The sequence below is a fragment of the Mustela nigripes genome, chromosome 6, assembly GCF_022355385.1.
Source record: "Mustela nigripes isolate SB6536 chromosome 6, MUSNIG.SB6536, whole genome shotgun sequence".
Lineage (NCBI taxonomy): Eukaryota > Metazoa > Chordata > Mammalia > Carnivora > Mustelidae > Mustela > Mustela nigripes.
Window position 1 is genome coordinate 112,812,827 of NC_081562.1, and position 21,343 is coordinate 112,834,169.

Below are 21,343 nucleotides of genomic sequence, written 5' to 3' on the forward strand. Positions count from 1 at the left end.
CTGGGACGCTGCGCGAGCAGAACGACGTGCGGCTGACGAGCGCGGTGGTGCCGCGGGCTGGGAGCCGGGGGTGCCCCGCGCCGGCGTCTCGGGGTCGCCGGGCGCTCCCGGGGCCGCGCTGCCGGCTCTGGGGCGGAGGGGAAGCCCGGGCTGCGACGTGGAGGGTCCTGCGCGCCCCTGAAGCGCCGGAGCGGACCGCGCCGAGGCCGCCCGCTGGAGAGCCCGCGGGCGGACGGTCGCTCCGGGTCGGGGAGCGGGCGGAGCGCGGACGCGCCTGTCACGTTTGGCCGCGGGGGACCGCGAGGGGACGTGCACGCGTGGAGACGCGGACGCCGCGAGCATGGGGAAGCGACTGGGCAGCGGCGTCAGAGCCCCGGGGCCGGCGGCCGCGCGGGGCACAGGTAAGCCTTCGCCGCCGGGGCCGCTGCTGCTGGTGCCCCGGGGCGGGGGGTGGGCGCAGCGGCCCCCACCTGCCGGGCGCAGGGCTCGGCTCGCGCGAGGGCCTCGTGGTCGTCGGCCGGGGCGGCGGGCTGCCGTGGTGCAGCTGACCTGGCGGGCGCGCTTCAGCGTCGTTCTAGAAGGAAGGAAGGGTCTGCCCCGGGGGCGGCGGCCGCGTAGCGGGAAGGGCAGGGGGTGCGCGCCCCCGCACCCCGCCGTCGAGCCGAAGCGCCCCCGGGCAGCCCGAGGTAGACGGGCGTGGAGGTTAAGCGCGGACCTCGAGGCGGACCCTGGTTTCACTGAGCGCCCGTCGCTCCGGAGCGCGGGCTTTTCCTGCTGCGGCCGGACGGCGGGGCGTGCAGGGCGCGGGGGGCTCCGCCGCGGAGCGACCCGACGTCGCCGTGGCCCCTGGAGGTGCCGCCCGCGGAGTTCTCCGGGGGAAGCTCTGGAAGGGGCACGGGCGTGGCGCGCGGTGCAGAGGCTTGAGGCCGGTGGTCGGCCCGCCGCGGAGTCCGACCCCGCGCACGCTCCGGACCGGCCTGAGGAGGTTTCTGGGGAAAAGCTGCCTTCCGGAGCGGAGAGCGCCCCGCGCCGGGTCCGGCGCCGCGGCCCAGAGCCCCCGCTGCAGGGAAGGAAAAAGGGGCAGGCGCGCTTCACTCCCCGACAAAGACCGAGAACAGCGTCGGAGGTTCGGGGTTTTCAGGACGTGCGCCCGAATGGAACCAGTGCTTTGCAAACAGCTCTGCTGGGAGCGTGTCCTGCGCTCCGCCCGTAGATGCCCACGTGCATTCAGGTCCCCAAAGTGCCCCCAAAGTGCCTGAGACACAGTGTTTAACAAGTGTCGTTGTGTTGTGTTGTGTTTTTATTAAAGAGTTTACTTGTTTGACCGAGATCACAAGCAGGCAGAGAGGCAGGCGGAGTGAGCTGGGGGGAGGCAGGCCCCCCGCCGAGAGAGAGCCCGATGCGGGGCTCGATCCCGGGACCCTGGGACCATGACCGGAGCCGAAGGCAGACGCTGTAACGCACTGAGCCAGCCAGGCGCCTCTAAAAACGTAGTTTTGGTATCTGCTTAGTATAGTAAAGGAGGTATGCTGTCTTTATCAAACCAGGCTTTAATTTCTGCTGGGTATTTATTGTCGAGGTTCCCTATAACGAGAATGATAGTATTTCTGTAGTTGGTTCCCTGTGACAACGCTGGAGGAGAATGCTGTGGAATTCTGCTCGAACATCCTACGCGTTAATAAAATCCACTCTCCAAAGCTATGCCTTATCTCGCTGCTAGCCAGCACGAATGATAACTATTTCTTTAACATCTTACTAATTTTTCTAATAACTGGAAGTAACTTCTCATTTTAATTTTTATCTTCTTTGGGTGATAAAAAAGAAATATCTTGACTGGGTCATATCCTTTTTTTAAAAATTGCATTGTGAATTCTTTTTTGACCCATTTACCTATTACCACACCATTTTAATTATTGTACTTTTGTAATATATCTTGCTGCTTTCTTTTGAAAAAAGCTTTCGGCGTTCTTTGCATTTTTCTTCCAGATGATGTTTAGAACCATCTTTCCAAGTTCTGTAGAAAATCTTGTTGGGATATTGTTTGTGATTGCTTTGAATTTATAGATTAATTTGAGAAGAAGCATTCTTTGAGTTTTTCCTTCTAGGATACTAGGTATGTCTCTTTGTTTCTTCTATTAAAATTTTTGTTGTGAAGTATACCATTTTTATGTACCAGTTTTTTGTTTGTTTGTTTGTTTGTTTGTTTTAAGTATTTCTGTGTACATAGCTTAAAAGGATATCTAAGTGCCTTAGAAGCTTTGGTGTGTACCTCTCCCCAGAAGCAGTGTATTGCTGCTGCCGTCACACTGGTCATCCTCAATTTTGTGTTAATTATTCCCTGGCCTTTCTGTACAGTTTTTTCACATATATATATATATATTTTTAAATCAAGCTGTTTGTTTTCTTTCCCCTGTTTTTGAGCTTTATCTGTGAATTACGTAAACATTGTGTTTTTGAGATTCATCATTGCTGAAGCATATGTCTGTAGTTCAGCAGTTCAGAAGCTTTTTGGTCTTACGACTTCTTTTATGATTTTAAAAACTATTGAGAACCCTAAAGATCTTTCATTTATGTTGGTTATATCATTAGATACTAAAACTGATTGATCTTAAATATGGTAGATATGGCATGTATTGGTGTATTGGTACCTCTTAAAAAATGACACACCTGTTACATCTTAATGTAAATAACATTTTAATGAAAAGACTTTTCCAAAAAAATTAGTCACGAGTGGCATTGTTTTAACATTTTCACAAATATATATTTTATAAAGATTTTATTTATTTATTTATTTGACAGAGATGACAAGTAAGCAGAGAGGCAGGTGGGGCGGGGAGGAAGCAGGCTCCCTGCTGAGCAGAGAGCCCAATGCGGGGCTCCATCCCAGGACCCCAAGATCATGACCTGAGCTGAAGGCAGAGGTTAACTCACTGAGCCACCCAGGTGCCCCATTTTCACAATTTTTTTTTAAAGATTTTATTTATTTATTTGAGAGAGAGAGAGGTCACAGGTAGGCAGAGAAGCAGGCGGGGCGGGGTTGGGGGCAGCAGGCTCCCCACTGAGCAGAGAGTCCGATGGGGGCCTCAATCCCAGAACCCTGAGCTCATGACCTGAGCCAAAGGCAGAGGCCCAACCCACTGGGCCACCCAGGTGCCCTTAAATAAAGATTTTATTTGAGAGAGAGAGTGAAGGAGAAAGAGGGGGAGAGACAGAGGGCGAGGGACAAGAAGACTGCTCACTGAGTAGGGAGCCCAATGCGGGGCTCGATCCCAGGACCCTGAGCCTATGACCTGAGCTGAAGGCAGCCGCTTAACCCACTGAGCCACCCAGGAGCCCCTGTTTTCACAAAAATTTTTAACGATTCAGTTTCATGTCTGCTTCTGCATTCAGTCTGTTGCAATATATTGTTACGGTTGAAAGTATAGGAAGAAAATCCATACTCATCTGTGTATTTAGAAAAGGGAGGCATGTTTTCATAAACTTATAAGATAGGTTTCAGCGAATATCAGATAAAAATAAAACTAACAGTTTCTTTAAAGGTTAGCTGCAATGTAAAATTTGAAGCCATGTCAGTGAAATTCTCAAACTCTGTGACATGAAAACCCATTGGTCTGTCTTGCATTTTGAAGGGTTCTTTCATCCACACATTGGTCAAATGGTAGATACTAGTTCTTTGAGTTCTGTAGATCATTCAGATAATGACACATTTCAGTAGAGATCAGAAAACCCACCCAAGTACCGTCACCACTTTGGGAACCACTGCTACAATTCACAATTTTCAATGTAGTATGATGGTCTACTTTAAGAACATATTATAAATGGATTATAGGGTGCCTGGGTGGCTCAGTGGGTTAAGCCGCTGCCTTCGGCTCAGGGTCCTGGGATCGAGTCCCGCATCGGGCTCTCTGCTCAGCAGGGAGCCTGCTTTCTCCTCTCCTCTCTCTGCCTGCCTCTCTGCCTACTTGTGGTCTCTCTCTCTCTCTCTGTCAAATAAATAAATAAATAATCTTTAAAAAATAAAAAATAAATAAAAAATAAATGGATTATATACTTAGTTGTTTTATTCTTTATGAACATAATGGTTATTTACAACATGGGGCTATTAGAATTAGTGCGGCCATAAATGTTCTTGTCATCCTCAACTGCATATATACGATACTTGGACATGTTAGTAGTGGAATTGCTGGATCTGTTAGGAGGGTATGTGCATGTTCAATTTCATTAGATAAATATCTAACTTTTCCCAAATGGTATTTCTGATTTATACACCGCTAATTTTGAATGAAACCTCCCATTACTTCCCATTCTCTCCGTGTATGGCATTGTCCAGCTTTTTACTTTTTGCTGGTCTCATGGAAATATTATTGTGGCTTTCAACTGCATTTCTGAGATTACAGAAAACAAGTTAAATGTTTTCTTCTGTGTAATGTTTAGTCATGTTTTTGCCACTTTTTCTGTTGGGTACTTGTTTTATTAATATGTATGAATTTTTATTTTTTACTTTTTAATATTTTATTTATTTATTTGACAGAGAGAGAGATCACAGATAGGCAGAGAGGCAGGCAGAGAGGGGAAGCAGGCTCCCCGCTGAGCAGAGAGCCCGATGCGGGGCTCGATCCCAGGACCCTGAAATCATGACTTGGGCCGCAGGCAGAGGCTTTAACCCACTGAGCCACGCAGGCGCCCCTGTATGAATTTTTAAAACATCTGTTATATATGCACGTTGAACTCTTCCTGTTGCTTAAAAAATTACTAGAATAATTTATTTTAACAATTAAAAAATACATAAAGATCATACGAAGAAAAATCTTTTCTTTCCTGTGCCTATCCAACTCATTCCCCAGTGTTTGTTTTTTTATTTCTCTTAACCTGATTTGTGCTATGCTGCATTTTTCCCCCTCCATTTATCAGTGTATCCTGGAAATCTTCACAAAGCAGTGTATAGGTAGCATGCTCATTCTACAGCATAGGAAAACAGTTTCTCATTGTGTGGCTGTACCAGTTTATTTAACTGGTCTGTAGTAGATAATCAATTTCTGGTCTTTTGCTGTTAAAAACAATGGTGCATGGAGAATTTTTGTAGAGTTGTCATTTTGTATGTGAGCAGCTATTTCTGTACTATTAATTTCCAGAAGGGTGGTACTGAGTTAAAGGTTAAATGCCTTTGAAATTTTGAGAAATACTGCCAAAGTGCTTTTTCTTGGAATTTTGCATGTTTACCTGCAGTGTATTGCAATGACTCTTTTCCTAAAGTCTCTCACAGGATACCTTGTTCAACTTGTGTTCTTTGGTAGTTTGATAAATCCGTTTACAGATAATTATGACTGAGTTTGAACATCTTTTCCTATGTTTAGAGGCCTTTTCCCCCCCCTCTGTGTACTGTTCATGTCCCTTGTCCATTTCTATTCTTTTTTTTTTTTTTTTAAGATTTTATTTATTCATTTCACAGTGAGAGACACAGCAAGAGAGGGAACACAAGCAGGGGGGAGTGGGAGAGGGAGAAGCAGGCCTTCTGCAGAGCAAGGAGCCTGATGTGGGGCTCAGTCCCAGGACCCTGGGATCATGACCCGAGCTGAAGGCAGACGCTTCACCGACTGAGCCACCCAGGTGCCCCCATTTCTTGGGGTCGTTGGACTGTTGGACTTTTTTTTTTTTTTTTAAGATTTTATTTATTTATTTATTTGTCAGAGAGAGAGAGAGAGAGAGAGAATAAGCAGGGGGATCAGCAGGCAGAGGGAGAAGGAGACTCCCTGCTGAGCAAGGAGCCCAATGCAGGACTTGATCCCAGGACCCTGGGATTACAACCTGAACTAAAATCAGATGCTTAATGGACTGAGCCACCTAGCATCCCTGGACTTTTTTTTTTTTTTTTTTTAAAGATTTTATTTATTTATTTGACAGACAGTAGGCAGAGAGGCAGGCAGAAAGAGAGGGAGAGGGAAGCAGGCTCCCTGCTGAGCAGAGAGCCGGATGTGGGACTTGATCCCAGGACCCTGAGATCATGACCCGAGCTGAAGGCAGCGGCTTAACCCACTGAGCCACCCAGGCACCCCTATCCCTGGACTTTTTTACATGCTCTGGGTACTAATCCTTAGGTAGTAAAATGGGTTGCAAATACCTTTTCTCTCTCTTTGTGATGTTTTTTGATGAATTGAAGTTAATTTTAAGGATTTTCATTTTGTGTCTATCTATTTGGAATTGTTAATCGTGGGTAGATAGGAGTATAAATAAAATTTAACTTTATTCTCAGGTAGATAACCAGTTGTGGTAGAATTTACCATTGAATCCACTTAGGTCTGAAGTTTTTTTGGTGGCAAATTTTTGACTAGTGATTTAATTTTTTTTAGTGGTTACATGATTTACTCAAGATTTGAAAAAAATTGTCAGTTACTTAGATTTTTTTAGGTCTCTGTTTTGTCTGAATTTTTAATATTTATGGTTGTTAACAGTGCGCTTGTGCTATCTTTAATGTGTGAAGCATGTGTAATTATGTCTCCTTTTTTCAGTTTTGATATTGAATATTTCTCCCTTCTGTGCTGTTAATTCATCTTGCTTGTAGTTTATCACTTGTGCTTTGTAATTTTCTCTTTAATGCATTTCTTTTTGTGTTTTTTAAATTCATTTATTTTGAAATAGCTGTAGAGTCATGCACTTGTATGTTTTAGATGTCTCTTTTAAGAGCATCTGTTGGAATTTTTTAATGCAGTTTTAAAGCATTTCGGCTGAGACATCTAGCCGATTTACACTCACTGTAATTTACACTCACTGTAATTACATTCCCTGGCTAGTCTATATTTCTTTCTCCTGTAATTTTTTTATTTTTTGAAATTAAAAAAATTTTTTTTGTCAGAGAAAGCGCACGCACGAGCACACAAGCAAAGGGAGCAACAGGCAGAGGGAGAAGCAAGCTCCCTGCTGAGTAAGGATCCCGAAGTGTGACTCGATCCCAGAACCCTGGGATCACAATCTGAGCCCAAGTCTTGCCACTTAACTGACTTGAGTCACCCAGGCGCCCCCCCCTTCTGTTATTTTTTAAATATCGATTTAATATCTCTGGCATTCCATTTTCCCCATGTACTAGTTTGGAAAATAGGCTCTCTTTTTTTGGTTTTTATGATTCTCTTAGAAATATCATGCATCCCTGACTTTTCAAAAATCTAAAAATACAAAAACAAAAAAACACAACCAACCAAACAAAAAAACCCAATAGTTTTACCTTCCTCTTAGATGGTACCAGAACCGTAGAAGCTTGACTTCATTCAGTCCCTTCGTGGCTTATATGTCATCATATGTTTTAATATTTTTAAGCACTATTCTTACTGGACAGAAGGGGACCTGTTTAGAATTATTGTTGTGTTTCACAGTCAGTGCTTATTTCCATTTCCCACATTTTAACTTCTTTTCTCTATGGCTTCTTTTATCTTTTAGAACATCAGTTTAGGGCCATTTTTCTTCTGCTCAAAGCATATCCTTTGGGATGGCTTTTTTGTTGTTGTTGAAGAATTGCTTGGTGATGAACTCTTTCCAGTTTTGTTTACCTGAAAGTATCTTTGTTTCACTGTCATTTGCGGAAGATGCTTCTGCTAAGTAATGCAGTTTAGGTTGGCCGCTGCCGAGCATATTTACACATCTTATCCCTCTTTTCTTTGTCTTTTCCATTATTGCCCCTGAGAGGTCAGCTGTGTCTCAGTTGTTTGTTCTCTGGCTACTTTGGTATTCTTCTTTGTGTTTAGCGCGGTGCTAGTTCAATGCAGTGTATCTTTACCTTGCTGAGGATTGTTTGGCTTCTTATATCTGTAAACGGGAGGTATTTTGAAATGTGTTTATTAGCTATTCATAAATCCTGAACTGTGAATTTCCATTTCTGCTGACCTGTCCATATAAAAGTATAAATCAGTCTTTTTTCATCTACATAGTATGTATTTTTTCCTGTCCTTTTGCTTTTCTCTTCACTTTGTTTCCCACAGTTCCACCAACAGACTGCATTGCCAGACTTGTAGGTACCTGATAATCTGGTAAGTGAGAAGTAAAATCTGACAATAAAACTCTAGACCTAGTCTTTTGGGGGAAGGGGTAGGACTAGGACTCCTCTTTCAGTTTTTTCATCATAATTGGTTTATTTAGATGTTTCTTTTGTTTCGATCAGTGTTGGCAAATTATATATATATTTTTTTTTTTAAGATTTTATTTATTTATTTGACAGAGAGAAATTACAAGTACACTGAGAGGCAGGCAGAGAGAGAGAGAGAAGGAAGCAGGCTCCCTGCTGAGCAGAGAGCCCGACGCGGGACTCGATCCCAGGACCCTGAGATCATGACCTGAGCCGAAGGCAGCGGCTTAACCCACTGAGCCATCCAGGCGCCCCAGCAAATTATATTTTTATAGTTTTCAAATTAATTAGTATAAATTGTGGAAGACATTTATAATTTTAGAAATGCTTTCTCTGTGTTTGTGGTAATAGTCTCTTTTTTGTTCTGCTTTTTAATTTTTCTTTTTTGAATATATTTGCTAAGAGATTATTTCATTTATTCTAAAAGTAACAGTTTTTATTTTTATTGGTTAACTCAGTTGTCCTTTTGTTTTTGTTTTAAATTTAGCTTCTCTTTTTAACATTACTGCTTTTAGCATAAGAAATGTGTCTGGAGCCTACTTTGTTTTCCCTTAACAAGGAAAGGAGAATTGGAGAATTAAATCCCTTGCTTATATTCTGTGTAAAGACTCACTACCTTCCTTGGCATGGTGAAATAGACCCTGTTTAGAACCTTTGAATACACACCTGCTCCCTGCCCAGGACTTTCAGGATGGGATATTTATAGGGGTGTGAGCAGTAAAAAAAAGTCATCCTGTTATGGCATGGGTTAGGTCACTTTCTCTTTCATCATCTGAAATCAAAAGAATCCAAAGCAGGTTTTAAAATGTAATTGTCCATGAGAAAAATTTATTGTTAGGATTTTCTTTTAAGAGGTACAAAACTGGGGTGCCTGGTTAAGCATCTGCCTTTGGCTCTGGTCATGATCCCGGGGTCCTGGGATCAAGTCCCGAATCGGGCTCCCTGCTTAGTGGGAAGCCTGCTTCTCCCTCTCCTACTCCCCCTTCTTGTGTTCCTCTCTAGCTGTGTCTCTCTCTGTCAAATGAATAAATAATTTTTTTTTAAAAGAGGTACAAAATTACTTAACAGTGTCCTTGTAATAAAATACAGTAGTGCGTTTAATGCAGCCATCTCACTGCAAGCTGATAGTTTAAAGCACAGATTAGGAGCACCTGTGTGGCTCATTCAGTTGAGTGTCTGCCTTGGGCTCAGGTCATGATCTCAAGGCTCCCTGCTTGGTGGGGAAGCAGACGCTTCTCCCTTTCTCTCTGCCTCTCCCCCAGCTTGTGCTCCCTGCCTCAAATAAATAAATAAAACCCTTTTTAAAAAAATAAAGCACAAATTAGTAAATCCAGTTTGATAAGGAGCCAGAAAAAGGTCAGTTACTGTCTAAAAATGACACCATATAAACTTTGAAATAGTTCCAATGAAAGGTGCATAACTTGAATGTGGAAAGTATGGTCTCTAAAGAGTCTACGTAGCATAGCAAGAGAGAAAACTTGGCAGATATAAGATTATAAGCATCTATTTGCTATATAAAAATACTTTTTACTGTGAGGTTGGATTCTGAGGATTGTTAAAACAATCTTCAAAATTTGAATATTAAGTCCAAAAGTAAATATGCCACAGTTAAATGAAAAAGTCATAGTACATGGGTATGTCTCATTTTACACAATGGATATAATCCTCCGAAAATGTTTTTTCAAAAAACGATTTATTTTCCTTTGGTTATACTAAATACTCAAAGTGTGTTTGCTATTTTAAATAGTACATAGTCAGTCTACATGATTCTTTATGAATTTAAGTGAATTTTGTGAGTTAAGATTTTCCTGTATACATAAAGGTGATAATGATTTTCTAGGATCTCCTGAACAGATTTTCCTCTAACAAATGCAGATATGGTCAGGAAATGCAGGTACATGTCTTTAGTAACTTTGTTAAAGCTTGAGCCAAAAGTAAAGATGTCCTTAGGTCAGACCAAATACTTCATGCCCCAGAATAGTTTTATTTTTTGTAGGTTTTGTTGGGGCTGCCTGGCTTAGTGGGTGAGCACCCCATCCTGACCACAAGTGCTGATACCAGCATCTCCCGGGGATCTGTGGAGACTCAAAATCATTCAGTAGACCTTCTGTTTTTGTAAATCATACAGCAAAGCCCCATGAAACTGTAGCTGGTGCATTTATATAGACGATAATGGGAACGGTTTATAGGGGCACCGATTCAGAGTAATTGGGGATCACTGTAGTGTACAGATGTAGGTGTCAGATTAGGTCTGGGACTTGCAATCCGTCATCATTACAGCATCATTCCTGAGAGCCTGCGGGCAAGATCCTCGAAGAAATTGAAGCTGGGAGCACGCCCCGTAAAATAGCAAACGCCGGAGAGAGGGCATTGGAAGACCTCAGAGGAAGGCAGACCAAGGGCGCTCTGCTTGTTCGACCAGCCCTCGAACTAGATTGCAGCTCCCATGAACCCCCTACCCGGTTCTGTGGCTGAGGTTCTGGGGTCTGCGCCTGCCTTCCGCGGGCTCGCGGTCGGCGGCCCTCGTTGGCTTTTAAAAGGTGCCGCCCCGCGCCGCCCGGCCACCGCACTGGACTTCGCTGGTGGGAGGGGGCCGACAGGCCGGCGGCAGAGGCGCAGCCCCCTCCCCCACGCACCATGAGGTGAGGCTCCCCGCTGCTGCCAGGGCACCGGACCCGCCAGCGGGCGGTCTTCCTTAGAGCTGGGTGCAGAGGAGGCTGGGAGGGGGACAGACTGGTGTTTGACCTTCGGAGTGAAACTTCGGTGGGGCCGCCAGGACAGGTTGGACGGTACGGACAGGTTTACCCAACTCCTTTGCTCCCGACTCCTCACTGGATTCTCTGGGTGTCCGAGTGAGGAAGGCCTTGCAGAACTTCCGGAGACAGGGCATCCCTCCTTACAGCTCTGCCGGGGTAGAGATCTACAGTAGTCTAGGTCATCTTTTGAAATGTCAAACAGTGAGTACCCGTATTTTGCCCTTAGGCAAAGGTCATTGGTTTTTATTCCTTGTGTGTATGATTATCTGTGCGTTAGAAAACATTTAAACTTTTTTTTTTTTTTATTTTTGATTATTTATTTGACAGAGAGAGATCACAAGTAGGCAGAGAGGCAGGCAGAGAGAGAGAGGAGGAAGCAGGCTCCCTGCCGAGCAGAGAACCCGATGTGGGGCTCGATCCCAGGACCCTGAGATCATGACCTGAGCCGAAGGCAGCGGCTTAACCCACTGAGCCACCCAGGCGCCCAACATTTAAACTTTTGTACAGGGCAAATTTCTTTATATTTTTTTTAAAAATTTTATGAAACTCTTATTCTACAGTATTTTCTTTTTTTTTTTTTTAAGATTTTATTTATTTATTTGACAGACAGAGATCACAAGTAGGCAGAGAGGCAGGCAGAAAGAGGGGGAAGCAGGCTCCCTGCTGAGCAGAGAGCCCAATATGGGGCTCAATCCCAGGACCCTGAGATCATGACCCGAGCTGAAGGCAGAGTCTTAACCGACTGAGCCACCCAGGTGTCTTAAGTTACTTTATTTTCTTAATGTTGTTATAGAAATCTTTTTTTTCTTTTGTAATTTTTATTTAAATTCTGGTTAGTTAACATATAATGGTGGTTTCAGTAGAATACAGTGCTTCATCACTTACATACACCCAGTGCTCATCATAACAAGCGCCCTCCTTAATACCCAGCTTCTACCCACCTCCCTCCATCAACTCTCGGTTCGTTTTTTATTCTGAACAGTCTCTTATGGTTTGCTTCCCTCTCCCCCTCTCTCTCCCCTTCCCCCCCTTCCTGTATGTTCATCTGTTTTGTTTCCTAAATTCCACATACGAGTGAAATCATATGGTATTTGTCTTTGACTTACTTTGCTCAGCGTAATATAAACTAGCTTCATCCATATCATTGCAAATAGCAAGATTTCATTCTTTTTGATAACTTAGTAATATTCCATTGTAAATATATATAACACAACTTTATCCATTCATCAGTCGATGGACACTGGGGCTCTTTCCATATGTCCATAATTTGGCTGTTGTTGATAATGCTGCTATAAACATGTGCCCCTTCAAATCTGTGTTTTTGTATCTTTGGGTAAATACCTAGCAGTACAATTGCTGGGTCATAGGGCAGCTCTATTTTTAACTTTTTGAGGAACCTCCACACTGTTCTCCAGAGCGGCTGCACCAGTTTGCATTCCCACCAGTGGTGCACATTCTTGTCAACACCTGTTGGCCTGTTTTGTTAATTTTAGCCATTCTGATAGGTGTGAGGTGGTATCTCATCGTTTGTTTTTTTTTTTTTTTAAGATTTTATTTATTTATTTGAGAGGGGGAGGGGGAGGGAACAGAAGCAGGAGAGGGAGAAGCAGATTCTGCTGAACAGAAAGCCCAACATGGGGTTTGATCCCAGGACCCTGAGATCATGACCAGAGCTGAAGGCAGCCGCTTAACTGACTGAACCCCCCAGGTGCCCATCTCATGGTGGTTTTGATTTATATTTCCCTGATAATGAGTGATTTGAGCATCTTTTTAAGTCTGTTAGCCGTCTGGATGGCTTCTTTGGAAAAGTGTTTATTCATGTCTTCTGTCTAATTCTTAATGGGGTTATTTGTTTCTTGGGTGTTGAGTTTGATAAGTTCCTTATAGATTTTGGATACTAACCCTTTATCAGATACGTAATTTCCATTATGTCATTCCATAGGCCGCCTTTTAATTTTGTTGATTATTTCCTTTGCTGTGCAGCATTTGATCTCGATGTCCCAATAGTTTATTTTTGCTTTTGTTTTCTTTGCCTCCAGTGATGTGTCTAGTAAGAAGTTGCTCCAGCCGAGGTCAAAAAGGTTGCTGTCGGGCACCTGGGTGGCTCAGTGGGTTAAGCCTCTGCCTTCCGCTCAGGTCATGATCTCAGTGTCCTGGGATCGAGTCCCTCATCGGGCTCTCTGCTCAGCAGGGAGCCTGCTTCCTCCTCTCTCTCTGCCTGCCTCTCCGCCTACTTGTGATCTCTCTCTGTCAAATAAATAAATAAGATCTAAAAAAAAAAAAAAAAAAGGTTGCTGTCTGTGTTCTCCTCTAGAATTGCTTCATCCCAAGGGTATTCAACTGTCATCTTTTCATTTCCATTTGCTTCCATGTATTTTTTTTTTTTTTTTAGTTTTTCTTTAATTTCCCAATTAACCCATTCGTTCTTTTTTTTTTTTTTTAAGATTTTATGTATTTATCTGACAGAGAGAAATCACAAGTAGATGGAGAGGCAGGCAGAGAGAGAGGGAAGCAGGCTCCCTGCTGAGCAGAGAGCCCGATGTGGGACTCGATCCCAGGACCCTGAGATCATGACCTGAGCCGAAGGCAGCGGATTAACCCACTGAGCCACCCAGGCACCCCTAACCCATTCATTCTTTAGTAGGATGTTTTTTAATCTCCATGTATCTGTCTTTCCAAAGTTTTTTCCTGTGTTTGACTTCAAATTTCATAGTGTTGTGGTCTGTAAATATACATGGTATGATCTCGGTCTTTTTGTGCTTGTTGAGGGCTGATTTGTGACCCAGTATGTGATCTGTTCTGGTGAAAGTTCCTTGTGCACTTAAAAAGAATGTATATTTTGTTGCTTTAGGATGAAATGTTCTAAATATATCTCATAAGTCCATCTGACCCAGTATGTTTCAAAGCCATAGTTTCCTTTTTGATTTTCTGCTTAGGTATCTGTCCATTATGGTGAGTGGGGTGTTAAAGTTCCTTACTATTACTATATTATTATCAATGAGTTTCTTTATGTTTGTTATTGATTGATTGATATATCTGGGTGCTCCCAAGTTGGGTGCATAAATATTTACAGTTGGTATAGCTTCGTGATGGGCCCTTCTTCATCTCTTGTTACAGTCTTGGGCTTAAAATCTTGTTTGTCCCATATAAATTTTGCTACTCCAGCTTTCTTTCAGTGTGGTAGGATATTTTTCTACGTTATTAAATCAACAGCTTTTATTTGGGAGCATCTTAATTTGATTTTTAGATTAAGTATGGCAAAAAATGCATAAATTTTAAAAATATCTGCAGCAACAAAAATTTACACATTATAAGGCATTGTAATATAAATACGTATATAGTAACTTTGTTTTGACAGTCTGACATTTGGCTCTCCTACCTTATCCCACAATCAGTGGCCCCTCTGTGATTGTTTTACTTTGATTTATTAATGTGGTTAGTTAAATTTATGGATTTCCTGTTTATTGAACCAATTCTTAACAATCCTGTGATGAATCTGAATTAATCTCTGTTATTTTAATCTCGGGATAGATTCTCTTTGCCAATGCATATATTTTAGGATTTTAGCATTAATATTCATACTAGAGATAACTCTTTTTTATTTCCTTTTTTAGATTTTGTCAGATTTTGGTACTACATTTAGCTGCTTTATTAAAAAGTTGGGAAGCTTTATTCCTTTTACTGAGTTTTGATACAGATTAAATAGCATAAATATTATTTATTCTTTCATTTAGTCACCAGATACATGTTCACTATATGCCAGGCATTGGGCTGGCTGCTAAGCAATCAGAGGTAAACAAAACAGAAATGGTTTCTGCCCTTACAGGGGCAGGTTTATTAGGGAATTAGCCATTAATGAAGTAGTTATAAATATGTAGTTATAAATCATGACAAGTACTCTCAAAGAAAGGAACAGAGTGCTTTCGAAAGAAATGTCATTGAAGAACTTCTGGAGATTACACTTTTTCTGTATTTGAGGACATGCTTATTGAGTACATATGCACTAAAAGGTAATTCATTTTAAGTGAAACGTTTATTGAAGATATGATGTGCACTTTGGTATGTGGTAAATAAAACGAAGTCTTCATTATTGTAGAAGTTAAAATAAAAAATACTGGTAGTCATAGCTACCAGAGTTAGAGGGTATATTCCACATTTTTTAAATGAAGAAACTAGTTTAAGTAGACACTTCTAGTTTAACATGTCCAGTTGTATACACCCTCTGGAAATCCCACTGAGGTGGCAGTAAAAGAGTAAAGATATAAACTGACAAAAAGAATGGAAAAGTAGATGCCAGGTACAGTCAGCTTTGGGGAACTAGCACGAAGATGGCGAGTCCTGTGTGGCTTTACGGAGTGGGGCTGCCGAAAGCCGAAGAGCAGTCAGTGGGCAAGAGGCCAGTGGACTCCCAGCGGGCAGTCCGGCAGCAGCTCAGGATTTGGAAGTTACAAGTATTTCTCAAGGCAAGATGATAGGGTGGCACAGAAGTAGAATGATTAAGTGGTGATTTTGGTAGTTTTGATGCTCTAGACTCCCTTCCCTGCTCCTCGCCTCTAGACAGTTGCTTAGCTGTCTTCTACCCAGACAGGGCACTGACAGCTCACCTGCGGGAGGTGATCACATTCAGGAGGCTGAGGCAGCTGGGGTGGAGCAGAGCACGGAAACCAGGATGAGCGTTCAGTGGAAGTCGCCGTACTGAGTAGGGAAGCCAGAGCTGTCTGGCTGCGTGACTCTTCAGAGCCAAGAGTCGAGCTTGTGCTCCTCCTAAACAAGATCTTAAAGGATTCTTTCCTGGGGAAACATCAACCCTGGTAAAATATTTAGCGGATACAGACTTCGGGAGTTTGCCTAATTAAATAGCTGTATCACCATCAGATCACAGGAGAGAGAGAAAAAGAGAGAGTGCGAGAGAGCTGCTGGTCAGAGACACTGTTCATGCGCTGGCCTCGTCGTCAGCTCTAAGTGCCTCACATGTGGACAGCGAAGGATCACCAGCCATTTGGTGGGAGTCTCTAACATAAAAGAAACCAAACAGGAGGGCTGCCTGGGTGGCTCAGTCGGTTAAGGCTCTGTCTTTGGCTCAGGTCATGATCCCAGGGTCCCTGGATTGAGCCCGGGTAGGGTTTTCTGCTCAGTGGGCAGTTTGCTTCTCCCTCTGCCCCTCCCCCTGCTGGTACTCACTCTCTCTCTCAAACAAATAAAAAGGAAGGAAGGAAGGAAGGAAGGAACCAAACAGGAATAAACAAGTAGGAAATAAAAGGATCTTGGTAGAAATAGATTTACTGCAGGTAACAGAAGAAACTTGAACCAACTAAAACTATGGTACCTTTCAAGAGAAAAGAAATGACATCTGTGAAAGAAGAGGTTCTATTTTTTAAAAAAGCAAAATTATTCAGGAAACAGAAAAGGTCTCTGTGAGAGCAGAAGAAAATATATAATGATTGGATAATAAAGCTGAAGAATTCTCCCCCAAAATAAAATAGCCACAAGAATTAGAAAATAAGAGTGAGTAAATAAAAGTGGAGAACCAAAGAGGTCTTTTGTCTTATATAGTGGGAGGAAACCATTATTAAAGTCCCGGAACTGGAAGAGGTGAGCGTCTGGTTGAATGGGTCTTCTGTCTGGTGTCCTGAAGAAGAAAACAGGAGAACAAAACCAAATCGAATCACCAGACCAAACCTTCAGTTCCAGAAAGAAGACCAGATTAGTTCTTCATCATTGTACTTCTAGAAAAAAAAAAAAATGGGAAGGAGGGGAGGTGCCGTGCCCAAACTACACTTTGAACAAGGGCAGGAATAAAAGAAACCCTGTAAACTTGAAATTAGATGTAAGTACTGTTGGGAAGCCCCAACAGTTCTGTGAGAAAGGTGGAGTTGTGCAGAGGGGGCATAGCTCAGAAATGACCAGCAGCTGTTTAGTCCAGAAACAGTCCCGTCTTAAGAGAGAATTGCTAAGTACCAGGCTAAGACTGAACATTAAGGAAAGCAGAGAGAAATTGGAAAGTGCCTGAGTGGCCCAGAGATCTTAGAATGTGCTAGCGAAATACCCCTAGAAGTGAGTATATGACCTTGGAAAGCAAGGGATGTGGGTCTTGTAGTAGTCTTGAAGAGGAAACTGAGCTGGAATTAATAGGCCCTCCTGAACCAGATTACACTTGCAGGTTACAAGAGGATTGGCGACAACAAGTATTATTTTTTCAAAAATCCTTGGATGCAGGAACAGAGAAGGGGGAACTCTTACATTAAGAAACCTCAAAACTTCTCTCATCCCTCCCTACACCCTGAATCTTCTTGTTCAAGTACAAAAAACCCCAGAAAGAATATGTACAGCATCCTTACAACGATACAGTGGCAATTGCATTTCTTTGTTGGTTTGTTTTTGGTTTTTTGTAACATAATATTTTTAATATTGAGGTAGAATTCATTGGTTTTTAGTATATTCACAAGGTGTACAGTCATTACCATGATCAGTTGCGCTGTGAACCCCAGGGCTTTTTTCTCTCCCCCTTGACTTTAAGTTTGGCCATATGACTAGCTTTGGGCAATAATGTCAGGTAGATGTGATAGTATATTAGTTTCAGGCCTAATAAATCTTAAAAGGACTTGGGTATTCTCCACTTGTTCTCTGTACCTCTGCCATTTCCATGAGAAAAACATGCCTCCCTAGCTTATTGGTTGAAGGAACGTAGGAGATGTAGCAGGGCTGCCCCAGCTGAGCTAAGCCTAATTCAGCCAAGGTTGTAGAAGTGTGAGCAGTAGTAGATGATTGTGGCTATAAGCTACTGAATTTTGAGATGGTTTGTTACTAAGCAGTAGTTAACTGATAGAAATGTATAAGAAAAGGCTAAGGTGGAGGGATGTGCATCACACAGTTTTCTACAGATGACAAGAAAAGCCCCGAATACTGGTACAGTGTAGATCAGGGCTGGGCAAGTGACTGCATTTGCCTGTTTTTAAATAAAGTTTTGTTAGAACCTAGTCACTTTTCCATTCATTTACACATTGTCTGTGGCTGCTTTTATGCTTCACCAGCAGAACTAAGTCTTTGTAACAGAGACTGTATGCTCACAGTCCTAAAATATTTACTGTCTGGCCCTTCATGAAGAAGGTTGTGGACCTCTTGAAGTAGATGAAAAGTGACTTAAAATCCCAACATAAACTTAAAAATAAGCTCCACACTTATTTGGTTGGAAGGATAGTAACAAGTGTCAGCAGTGATGTGGAGAAAGTACAACTTTCCATGCACTGCTAATGAGAAGGTAAAATGGTGCAGTCACTTTGGAAAACAGAATAGCAGTTCTCCAAATGGTTAAACATAGATTTATCATGGTTCAGCCGTTCTCTTAGGTATATATTCAGGAGAACTGAAAAAATGTCCACACAAAAACTTGTACATTAACATTCATAGTATTGTACATAATACCCCAAAAGTTGAAACATTCCAAATGTCCATCAGTTGGTGATTGGATAAAAGAAAATGTGGTATATCCAGAAAGTATCATCTTCCTCTAAATGAGCCAGTGAAAATGAAATGTGAGTGAAGTACATGCCACCATATGGATGAACCCCGAAAACACGATGCTGTGTGAGGGAAGCCAGGCACAAAGGACCACGTATTGTGGGATTCCATTTACATAAAATGGTCCAATATAGGCAAATCTATACAGACAGAAAGTAAAATAATGGTTACCTGGGCCTGGGGATAGGAAGCATTGAAGGGTGAGGATAGTGGCTGAGGGGTACACAGCTTCTTTTTGGAGTGACGAGATGATCTAAAATTGATAGTAGTGATGTTTGCACAGGTCTGAATAGACGAAAGCCATTGAATTGTACATTTTAGGTGGGTAAATTGTATGCCGTGAGCTGTATCTCAATAAAGTATTTAAAAATAAAATAAATGAACACAAAAAATGAAGACCACAAAGCAGAATTACAAGAATTTGAGGAAGAGGGGCGCCTGGGTGGCTTTGTGGGTTAAAGCCTCTGCCTTCAGCTCAGGTCATGATCCCAGGATCCTGGGATCGAGCCCCGCATCGGGCTCTCTGCTCAGCGGGGAGCCTGCTTCCCTTCCTCTCTCTCTGCCTGCCTCTCTGCCCACTTGTGCTGTCTGTCAAATAAATAAATAAAATCTTAAAAAAAAAAAAAAAAAAAAAAACAGAATTCGAGGAAGAGATAGCCAGACCATAGGAGGATGTGAAATGGGCACTAGCAGAACAGAAAAGAAAAGGAAGAAAAAGATTAAACTGTTTCAGAAACAGAGTAAAATAGGAGGCACATGAGAGACTAGGTCCCATGGCAAATCTAAAGATTAGACTTGAAATGTTGTGCTTATTTTACCATGATTTTTACTGTGTGAAACAGAACCAAAGATAACATGAGAAAAGTGATTAAAAGCAAACAAATTAATCTCTAAAAAGAAAATACTGAGATAGTAATATAGGAGACCGCCAAAAGAGATCCAAAATATACTTGCAAACTTGGAGCCCCCAAAGAAGAGAATCAAAATAATATAATTAGTCAGATATCTTAAAGTATAATTCAAATATTTCTGTAAAAAGACATAATTTATTTTTTGAATGTACATTTTGAAAGGATGCACCATGTATTCCAAGGAAAACTGGCCCAGCCCTAAGACATACTCTGGTAAAAATTTGGGGACTGACAAAAGGAAAGAAAATCAGCTTGGTGGCAGAACAGAAACAATGCCAGCAAACAGTAGGCTCAGGGCTTGAACTAACCCTGAGATCAAGACTTGAGCAGAGATCAAGAGTTGGACATGTAACCAGTTGAACCACTCAGGAACCCCGAATTTTTTTTTTTTTTTTTTCCGAAGAAGTAATCTTTATTTTTCCCTGCTCTGTGGTTCTTTTTTCTTCTGTTTAATTAACTTCTGATCCTTATCATTTATTTCCTTTCCTTATTCTCTTATTAATTTACTGTTTGTATGTTTTTTGAGTTCTTGAATTGACTTTAATTCACTGATTTTCCAGCGTTTTTCTTTAATATTTACATTTAAAATTAATAGGGTTTTTTTGGTAGATTTTTTTTTCTTACACTTTACATGTATCTAAATTTAGTTGGTACTTTTCATTGTCATTCAGCCATTTTAAATTTCATTATAATTTAACCTGTGAGTCATATATAAGTAGGTTTTTTTTTTTAAGATTTTATTTATTTGACAGAAATCGCAAGTAGCAGAGGGGCAGGCAGAGAGGGGGGGGGAAGCAGGCTCCCCGCTGAGCAGAGAGCCTGATGCGGGGCTCGATCCCAGGACCCTGAGATCATGACCTGAGCTGAAGGCAGAGGCTTTAACCCACTGAGCCACCCAGGCTCCCCTGGTTTTGTTTTTTTTTAACATAGGGCTCTGGAGATTAATTTTTCTATGGTCACATTATAATTTTACTAGATCTTGGTCAGAAATTGTTTTCTATACTGTATCAGTATTTGGTGCCAAACACAGTTTAAGTATATATAGTTCAGTGAATTTTGGTAAATCTGTGTATCCTGTAACCAGCAAACCAATAAAAATAGACTCTCTCACCCCAGAAAGTTCCTTTGTGCCTACTTCACTTCCAGTTTTCTTTTTCCTACCTCAAAAACCACTGGTGGGCTCTTTATCGCTATAGATTAGTTTTGCCAATTCTAGAACTTTAACACACGCGCGCACATATATAAATTGAACATATATGGAATCCTATATTGTGTACTTTTGTAATGTCTGCTTTCTTTTGTCCAAGTTACGTTTTTGAGTTTCATGCCTGCCTCAGCAGTTTTCCTTTTTTATTGCTGAGTAGTAGTATGTTACATGAATAGGCCACAGTTTGTTTATCCATCTATTCACCTGTCATGAACATGTAGATTTCCAGTTTTATCTTCTGAGAATAATGCTTCCCTGAAGGTTCATGTACAAATCGTTTTACAGACATGTTTCATTTTTCTTGGGTAGATTTCTAAGAGTAGAACTGGTTGGCTGTGAACTAAGTGTATGTTTAACTTTATAAAAAGCCGACAAAACTTTTCCCAGTTGACTATATAGCTTTATATTCCTACCAGGAATCTAGGAGAGTTCTTCATTCTTGCCAACACTTAGTATTTTCTGTCTTTTTAATTTTAGTCATTCTATTGGGCAAGCATCACCTCCCTAATAACTAATAACATTGACTATGTTCCTATGTACTTACTTACCATTAGTTTGTCCTTTGTGGTGTGTTTAAGAGTTCTTTGTATATTCTGGACACAAGTGCTTTGCAGATATTTTTCTTAATGATGTCTTTTGAAGCTCAGAAGGTTTTAATTTTCATAAAGTCCAGTATATGAGTTTTTCTTTTAATGGCAACTGTATCCTTTGATTGCAAAGAATCAGGTCATCAATTTCTGCAGATTGGGAATATGGGTTTAGAATCAGGTCATCAATTTCTGCAGATTGGGAATATGGGTTTAGAATCAGGTCATCAATTTCTGCAGATTGGGAATATGGG

At 41.8% G+C, this 21,343-nt stretch overlaps 1 protein-coding gene across 4 annotated transcripts in view; it reads left to right on the forward strand.

Moving 5' to 3' along the window:
* The first annotated feature begins 249 nt into the window (after positions 1 to 249).
* The window catches only part of TASOR2 (transcription activation suppressor family member 2), a 78,312-nt gene continuing 57,218 nt past the window's right edge, over positions 250 to 21,343 (forward strand). For all 4 annotated transcript variants that reach the window (XM_059404008.1, XM_059404007.1, XM_059404009.1 and 1 more), the window contains exon 1: positions 250 to 401. In XM_059404008.1, coding sequence (XP_059259991.1) covers positions 341 to 401 — 61 coding nt within the window. In that variant the 5' untranslated portion in view covers positions 250 to 340. The remainder of the gene's footprint in view (positions 402 to 21,343) is intronic.